At 38.3% G+C, this 9522-nt stretch overlaps 1 protein-coding gene across 1 annotated transcript in view; it reads left to right on the forward strand.

The window, feature by feature from the left end:
- Positions 1 to 7926, forward strand: part of dnajc5b (DnaJ heat shock protein family (Hsp40) member C5 beta) — a 31835-nt gene extending 23909 nt beyond the window's left edge. The window contains exons 4-5 of the mRNA XM_002940560.4: positions 110 to 284; positions 7388 to 7926. Coding sequence (XP_002940606.1) covers positions 110 to 284; positions 7388 to 7482 — 270 coding nt within the window. The 3' untranslated portion in view covers positions 7483 to 7926. The remainder of the gene's footprint in view (positions 1 to 109; positions 285 to 7387) is intronic.
- The last annotated feature ends 1596 nt before the right edge of the window (positions 7927 to 9522 follow it).

The following is a 9522-nucleotide window of genomic DNA, read 5'->3' on the forward strand; positions in this document are numbered from 1 at the left end:
GTTCTTAAATGTTAAAATTTCATTGCATGCAACAGGTCATAGGATCATTGTATGCTAAATTCAGAAAATGAAAATCATCGAGTGCTGATGCACCTTGTGTTCTGTCCAGGGTCTGTTTGCTCTCTGTGGGCTCTTGACTGGCTGTTATTTTTGCTGCTGCCTTTGTTGCTGCTGTAATTGCTGCTTTGGAAAGTGTAAACCCACTTCAGCTGCAGGGGAGGATTACGAATGCTATGTTTCACCGGAGGACCTTGAGGAACAGATAAAGACAGATATGGAATCAGGTAAAGTTGAAAAATGCAATTTATTCTTAGAAAATATTTTAGCATTGTTGTTACTGGTTGATAAGTTTTGCTTTGTAATGTGTTAAAACTGAAAATCAAGTGAGTTCTGTCAATTTATTTTCATATGGCGCTACTCATCATGCACAGCATTCTGCATAATGTTTCAGGCACCCGAAGAACCTACTCCATGGAACTGAATTTGGTGTCTGAGGAACAAAAATGACATGCCCAAGGTCAAAAGGAGACACCAAATCATTTAGCAGTGAAATCCAGTGATTTAACCAGCAGATCTGTACTGGGAGTTAAAATAGGCCCTAGCACTCCAAATACACAGAGGCCCAAAAAGCCCCCACATGCCCACTAAAAAGTGACTGTCTATGGCAGGGATCCCCAACCTTTCTTACTCAAGAGCCACAGTCAAAGGCAAAAAGACTTGGGGAGCAACACAAGCATCATAAAAATTCATGGAGGTGCCAAATAAGGGCTAAGATTGGCTATTAGGCAGCCTCTATGCACACTATCAGCTTACAGGGGGCTTTATTTGGTAGCAAATCTTGTTTTTATTCAACCAAAACTTGCCACCAAGTCAGGAACTCAAAAATAACTCCCTGGTATGTGGTCACTGGGATAAACATCCAAGGGGTTGGGGAGCAACATGTTGCCCCGAGCCACTGGTTGGGGATCACTGGTCTATGGCATCTTACAGCAGCCCCTCTGGCATTTGCCAGAACCCACAGATTGCTAGTCTGGGTCTGTTAACCACTGAGCCCTTCCATAACTTAACATGGGCAGCCAAAATTCTTAAATCTGATCAACGTACAGTTGCCATCAATTGCCATCATCTTAGATTAGCAATGCCTACATAAGCAATTACTATTATATTGACAGATTCCAGGTTTTTACAGTAATATTTCACTACCATTTTCAAAAACTGGTAATATTCGTTGTTTAAGTTAAATTCATGCCCCCCCAAACCCTCTTTTATTTATCAGTGCCAGACTCCATCATCCCTTCTCTACTGGCTTCCAAAGCAACAATATATTTTGCACCATTGAAGTGTAGCAGTACATAATCAAATGGTACTGATCTTTACACATTAGATTTAAATTCAGGTTTATGCTTGTATTACTCAGGCTGTGGAATTCTTTGTCTGTACATTATTACAGCAGTTTGAGACCCTTGCTTTATATGTTACCCAAATAACGACAGTGTTGGACTGGACCACTAGGGCCAATCAGAGAACCTGATGTTTGTGGCCCACTGTCACAGCTATTATAAGTCGCAGAAGCTAATTGGTATGACTTTCTGGTGCATATTATAAAAAACTAAGGGGAATTATGCCAAAATTAATTAAATTAAAATTACATTATGTTATCATTAAGTTTTGAAGCATATTTCTTTTTCTTGTAGCAGCTCCATTTCTCTAAGCTGTAACTGCATGAAATGTGGTTAGAGTAATAAAGTCATCTACTGTATACATGTCACGGACAAGAATGCCCTGCTAGACGATCGGCAGGATTGTTTCTATAAAGGTCAGAATAAGTCTCCAGGAGAGAAATTAAAATTTGATGAAATCAGTCATCCAACGTGCATAATGTATAAATCTATTAGCTCTGTGATGGGTAATTAAATGAAAGTTGTGTACGTAATAGTTACAAAATGAGCACAAAGCTACACTCACTGCATAAATCTTTAGCTAGGAAAGACAAAACATTTGCATTCTAATTTTTTTTTACTCGGGTTTCTCATCACCTTTTTTATGGAACCTGCTAAAATCCAGGAAGGTATCTTAAATAACATGGGCTTGAGACAAAGGAGATGGTAGAAAGTTCAGCAGTATGTTTTACTCCTTCTTATATGACTACATGATCCAGGCAGGGAGCAACTAGGGAGCAGGAATTTGGACTGTCATGATATACCTATACCTATCCTGAGCAGGCCGCTGATGAGTTGACCTTTGGTTGGATAAGTGATTAATATGGGTGCAAGGGGATAGTGAGCCAGATCAGATTCCGTGTGGATGTACTAACCTGCACTGTTCTAGGTTGAAACAACAATAGGGAAAATAAGATAAACTTGTTTTTATTCATGGTGTGAAAGTTTAGATCACTCCAACCAATAATAATACAGTGAGTTGATCTTAAAAACTTAAGGTGGCCATACACGCACCGATATTATCGTACGAAACCTCGTTTCGTACGATAATCGGTGCGTGTATGGTATGTCAGCGAGCCGACCGATGTCGCAGGAAGCTGCTGAAATCGGTCGGCTCGTTGATCGGCCAGGTTAGAAAATTTTGATCGGGCGCCATAGAAGGCGCCTGACCAAAATTCTCCCTTCAGAGCTGAATCGGCAGAAGGAGGTAGAAATCCTATTGTTTCTACCTCCTTACCTGCCGATTCAGCCCTGAATGGTGTGTGGCGGATCTGACGATGTTTTGTGCGACCGATGGTCGTACGAAACATCGTCGGATCGCCATGTGTATGGCCAGCTTTACTAGTAACTTACAGTAACCAGAGAGCTCTGAATTATGGGAAGGGCAGCTCCAATGATTTCCATTTTCTCAGTAATAATAAAACAGTACCTTGTACTTGATCCCAACTAACCTGCATGGATCAGTATTAATAAGCTTTCGGGACTGCTGTCTGTTCTTTATATTTTTTAACTAAACCTAGATACGAACTGACAGGTTTCACAGGGACCAGGATATATCTGACTTAGCTTAAGTTTGTAGGATTTGTGTCTTTAAATGAGCTATACTTAAAGAAATAACTCCAAATCCTTTTTTATCGTGTTAGTTAGGCAAAAACTCAGTCTAGGAATTACACAGTCGCAGCAAGCAGACAGCTGCCATTTTGTAAAGACTGTTAATACAAACTTTGCATCATCCCAAAATCTTACTTGTGCTCTAGAATCTGGCACTGATGCCCATGTACAGGATACACAATTATAGGCAGTGGGGAGGAAGGTGGAATTTGTGGAGTGCATTGATATCCCTTATGCCTTAGGCATAGAAGCTTGGTGGGCAAATATGATTGACACCTGATATTTGTAAATACATTTATAACAAGTATGGATGTTTTAATTAAAAAAGCATGAATGTTTTAGCCTGTTAAACTCTGCAGACAACCTTACAACACTAGGTAAAATCAGGTGGGCCACCCAACCCTTGCTAGGGTAGATTGAGAGGTAGGAGGTGAACTAGCTCATTCTAGAAATGAGACCTAGGTAGGCTATTTAGCACAAACAGCTTGGGTCCCCATGAGGAGTCAGATTTTTGGGGTAGAGACCCCAGTGGCCTGCTAGAGAAAAGCTGTAGAGACACAGCTTGGATAAAGCTTGGACACTATAGGAGACAGGGCCCTGGAGAAGCTGCAAGAAGCGTGATTGTGACGAATACTCAGGAAACTAAGCCAAGTTTCCTGATTGGTTTACTGCCTTGCCTGCACTTTAATGAGCCTGCAAGTCATGACTTTGTGTAACAATGACTACTGTATTCAGCAAAGGCCTGCTCTGGTCACAGAGGGAAGAGGTAAAGACCCCAGGTACCAACTTTACACACTGGTACCTTAAAGCAGCCCTGGGAAAAAAGGTTTGCAATGGGGCTCAGGCCATCTTAGGTATGCCACTGCTTTTGAGTGGCACGCATTATGCTGGGGCAGTTGTTCAGAACTTTAGTCTGGTGAAAAATGCACTTGTTTCTGAACTGTCATGTAATGTGAATCTTAATTACTAATCAGACGTGTGTTGTAACACGTGCACTATATATATAATAGTATAATATATACTGTATATTGGTCAATCGCTCAGGTAACCACACTGAAAAAGACAGTTGTAAGCCACTCAGTTTCTTACATACTTACATACTTTGCACCCTGTCTCCACTCTGTGGTTTGGCAGCTGGCCCTATAAAGTACATGTTTAGGAAACCCAATTTACATAAGGCTCCAAATTACAGGAAGGCCATCTCCCACAGGGGCCATTTTAATCAAATAATTCACATTTTTAAACATGATTTACCCTTTCTGTGTTGTAATAAAACAGTAGCTTGTACTTGATGGTAACTAAGCTGCATGAATCCATATTGGTGGCACAACAATCCTATTGGGTTTATTTCATGGTTAAATGATTTCCAGCAGAATTCAGGTATGGTGATCCAAATGACAGAAATACCCCTTATCCAGAAAACTTCTGGGTCCCAAGCCTGCCATTCAATAGACTGCATGCGTATATATTCAGTTTATCACTGAATGCATTATGAATATTGTAAACCCACCGCAATGATGGGACTGTGTGAGAGAGATCCCATAAAACCGTTTTGGAGGTGAACCAAATTTCTCAGTTCATAAGCAGCAAACAGCTGGTAATACTGAGCAGACTGTTGGGAGGATGAGTAGATGAATGTACCTGCATTTCTTTTCTCTAGATTGTGGAAACATTAATGACCAGACACACAAACATATAATGCGAAAGCTTGGTCACAAACTTGCTTATAGATGTTAAAACCCCATATACCACATTTATGAGAATGAGAAGGTATCTAGAAGAACTGACACAGTCTGTACCTTCTTCATTTAAAATCTAACAAATGCAATGGCTCCGTGCTACACTGATGTTGGATATTCAATAAATCACCTCCCGGGAGTACAGTATGTGAAATAGATAGGGATGAGCAAACTTTTTTGCCTTTTGCAGTGATGTTCGTGTTTTCACCAACGCAAATTTTTTTGCAAATGTGCACTAGAGTTTCAGCATGTGTTTTATTTTGGAAAAAGTTTTTTTTTTCACACCATGAAAATACAGGATATCATTATTATGTGCCCTTTGTTGTATACATCAACCAATCAGATCAGAGCCATCCCTGGTCCTGCCCCTGTCTACAGTATGTAAGGAGCTGCCTGGCTCCATGTATGGAAGAAATTGCCAACATGGGAGTCTTTTTTTCTATGAAGAACAGTTGTTGAATAGTAAAAAGGAGTCTATCTAACAAAGTAGGACAATGCATATACTATTGAGCTATAACTGCAAGGTAAACATGGTGCCTGGATAGCATTTATTTAGACAGGGAAGGACTACGAAGGAATTTGATCCAACTGTTCAAGGCACATTAACCAATGCGCTTCAGTGCAATTTTGTGTTTTCAATTAAAAGTTTTCTTACCACTCATTTTTACCACCCATGTTTCTTCTGCTCTAAACAAGCAGCTGTCAATTCAACCCAAGCTCCTCCATGTGCCATTGCTTTAATCTGCTTTGCAGATTTTGCCTTCCAACAATTGTTTATTAAATAAAGGCACATGTATATCAAGTCTGACCCTCCACCCTTCGCCCATTTATTTCCCATTGGTTTTAGTTTTGACAACAAAATAGAGCTGGGTAGCGGGACCAAAACATTTGACTGTGAATTTGTTTCCTGATTACAGAATAAAATACACATTATGTGTATAGACACAACCCTTCATTTAAACACTAAGTTGTGCAGAGAGAGAACCATTACACATAGTGGCATATGCATTCCCTCAGGTTTATCATATCTCCATAATGTAATAGGCAGTTGTGAATTCTAAGCATACTTTTGAGAAGCAAATCAAAGGGCTTTAAAATGAATCTCATACAGAAGATACTTGTTCTGCATTATATGTAATTTTTACATATTTATTTGCTCATCAGCCTTTAATAGTGCATGTCCACCCCTTCATCACTGAAAGACTAAATAATAAATAAATCAGCAGCATACAGAATAGCGAGATATAATTTAATTGTTTAATCATTTCTTAGGAAACATAGATTTCATGTTTGAACAATAGTGTTAAACTGTAACAGTGCAGTTACCAATAGCAACTTTGCATAGCAGCCACTAAAAATCGTTCTGCCTTGTGGGAGAATTATCAGAAATAACTGTTACTAGGTTGTTACGGGTCACTGCACTGGTGCAATCAACACCTATGTTGGTAAATTAGCCTCAAGTAGAGAGAAACACAGCTGTGCTATAAAGAAAGCAATGTATAAATGAACATAGTTCTACAGAATTATTTTTAAAACCTGCAGCAAATAACATTGTAAATTATTTAATTTTACTAATGAGTGTAGAAGCAATAAAGAAAGAGTGTGTCTGCCATATTGTCCTACAGAATTAGCCTTATGCTACTCTTGGGGTCATTTTAATCATAGAGGACCATTCAGATCCAACTTTTATTGCCACTAACCACATTAGACATAGGCAGGGTTAGGGACGGATTGAAGGTAATGGCCCCTTCGTGTCTAGCAAGGGACCCATCAACTGTCGTGGCACCCCAGGAAGGATGGAGGGGTCAGAGCAACTGCTTAGGAAACTCTGCCTTGTATTGTTCTGCCTAAAACAAGAAGAGATCATATGATGGACACAAGCTGGTTATCAGTATTGCAAGGAAGAATATCCTAGAACAAATTCTAACAGTAAGTTTAGTGTCCCCATTTAAAATTCCAGGCAAAGATAAAATTATGAGGATGAAAAAAGAGCCACCCTCCATGTTCTAATTTGTTTACATTCCACTGAATATAAATGCTTTGATTGTTTATTAATTCTAAAAGCCTTTCGGATTGAATCTAATGTTCAGTTTATCATTATAAATATTGCTGGTGTATAAGAAGACAAATAACTTTTTTTGCTCCCAGCACTAGTGATGAGCAAATCTCATTTTGCTTCGCTAACAAAACTGCATAACTACTGAAAGATTTGTGAAATGGAGAAAAAACATCCGTAACACAATTTTCTTACACGTGTGACTTTTTTGATGCCACTGCCACCTTTTTGACACGACTACAAATTTTTTTAATGTGACCGCAACTTTTTTCTCACTCCAATGTCAATGGCCATTTTTTCTTGGCAAATTTTATTGTTGCGCCAAATTTTCACAGCAGTGTCATAAAAAAATTCTCAGGGGCGAAATGTTTTTTTTACAGTGAATCCATGCCTTCGATCATTACACCATGTTTCCAGCACAACATGTTTCCAGCACAACATGTTTCCAGCACAACATGTTTCCACTTACTCACCATCCAGCTGCATTTATGGTAAGGGATAGAATTGACTGCCTCAATGTTTTTAATTTACTTTTATTTCAGATGGATATACACCAATCGCAATGCAGCCAAGAAATGCTAATGAAAAAACACAGCTGATTGGAGACAGCCACCGTACTTACCAGACAGACTCATAAACCACTGAAGATTTCACAGGGACAATCCATTATAAGAATGTGGGGGGTTTACTTGCCTAGGCAGACAGCAACCAGTGTCCATGTTGATTGTACATTTGAATTTTATGCAATTATTCTTTTCTTCATATTTATATAACATTCTGTGTTACTTAAAAACAAATAAAGAAAAACCTATGAGCCTGACTGGGTCTTGCTATCAATATCAATGTCAAAGGTAAATGAATATCACTGCTTGAGGTTGGTCAATGAGTTTTACAGAACAAGGCTTTTTCCAATGATTTTCTCAGTTTGTTCCATATACTGTATATACTCTTTGTTGTATAAAGCTGAAGAGGGATATTATTTGTCTTTCAAAATCATTTTGTCCTTGCTGGCTCCCTATATATTTTCATGGAGAAACGCTTCATGTGATGCTTTTTAATAAATGTATTTAGTCGTATCAAATATCACTTGCATTGTCTTTAGTCAGATTTATTTCTTTTACAACTCCTCCAACAAGAATGTTATAGATATAGGAACATATTGGTGCATCAGCCATTCAGCCATGGTTCCAAGAATATCTAGGACAGGAAATACATTTTTAAACTCCAAATCTCACAAGACCAATTTGTGTTCTTTTGTAAATATGCTAGCGATAACAAAAAAAAACCTTGAGTTTAGTGGCTCAGTTTTAAGCTAAACAATTCTATATTTATTTATTACTACCCTTTTCTCTGTAACAGTAGCTTGTACTTGATGGTAACTAAGCTGTGTGTTTTCATATTGGTGGCAAAACAGTCCTGAAGGGTTTGTTTCATGTTTAGAAGTTTTTTTTAGGCATGGAGATCTGGATTTCAGAAAACTCCATTCCAGATAATAGATTCCATACCTGTACTGGATAATTTCATTCATTATGTGCTGTAGTAAACACTGCCCCTTTCCCTGATTATGGAAGAGTGAAGAAGAAGAGATCTTAGGAATGGACCTGTGGCAAGTTAAACCTACAAGATGTTTCTGGATATATATTGATATATATACAGTATATATATACCCTAGATGCAACTTGGCTATTGCTAATGCAGACTATTTCACTGAAAGATGCTCTCTCTCTGATCCTGTGTATTATTCCACTGGGATACTTTCTGCCTGGGTTTGCTTGCTCAACCAAGAGAGACTCCCCCAGGCACTCAGGAAGTTACCCATTCTAAATAATAATCTTGAAGGGAATGTACACTGAATAACAGTACTCCTGTGCTGTGCTAATGCAAATTAGTTAAAATTGGGTTTTTTTTTTTTAAATATAATTACATGTCAAAGCAATGTTTGTTTATGCATTTTTTCCACTGGTTCTGACTTTTCAAATCATATTGCAATAAGTCAGTTCTCCTTTAGATCTGTTAATCTGCTGTATTTTTTCAGTGAAGATAACAGCCAGACAGATATGTTTTTTAATAGCAAATAAATTTTCTAGTACCTTTACAACAACTGGCATTTTATTAATTCATGTATATTTGAAAATTGATTATAGCTATATTTTCTTTCAAAACTTGGTTTTTGGAACAAGGAGCAATGTTGTCAAACATATTCTAGCGATAGCATGGCATTGTTAATCAGAAGCAAAACAAAGGGCTGTCTGAGAATAAGCAAGATAATGAAAATTTCTTTTCAAGTGATCAAGTAGAGACTGGGCGAAGACTGGGACTATGGGCTTGACAGGGTCGAGAAGGACCAAGGCCAGGATACAAAAAAGAACAGGAGTCATATACATAAATCTGAATAGGCAGTTGTGCAACTAATAATCAAGGGACCACCAATGTTTGACCTTTTTGCCCCCAAATCTCCATTCCCCATCATCAAAATGTTGTAATTCTTGCAATTTTCTACTTAATTGGTAAATATCACATGATTTTATGTCAGTCCCCCTCAAGCCCTAGTTAAATGACCTACTGTTTAATAAAATACATGCAAATTGGTAAGGTTTGGGAAAGATTCTTCAGCCTTGGTGTACTTAGCATGGAATCTATATTCTAGAGTCCATGTAACGTGCAGTTTTCTAGATAA

This window comes from Xenopus tropicalis, chromosome 6 (genome assembly GCF_000004195.4).
Source record: "Xenopus tropicalis strain Nigerian chromosome 6, UCB_Xtro_10.0, whole genome shotgun sequence".
Classification (NCBI taxonomy): Eukaryota; Metazoa; Chordata; class Amphibia; order Anura; family Pipidae; genus Xenopus; species Xenopus tropicalis.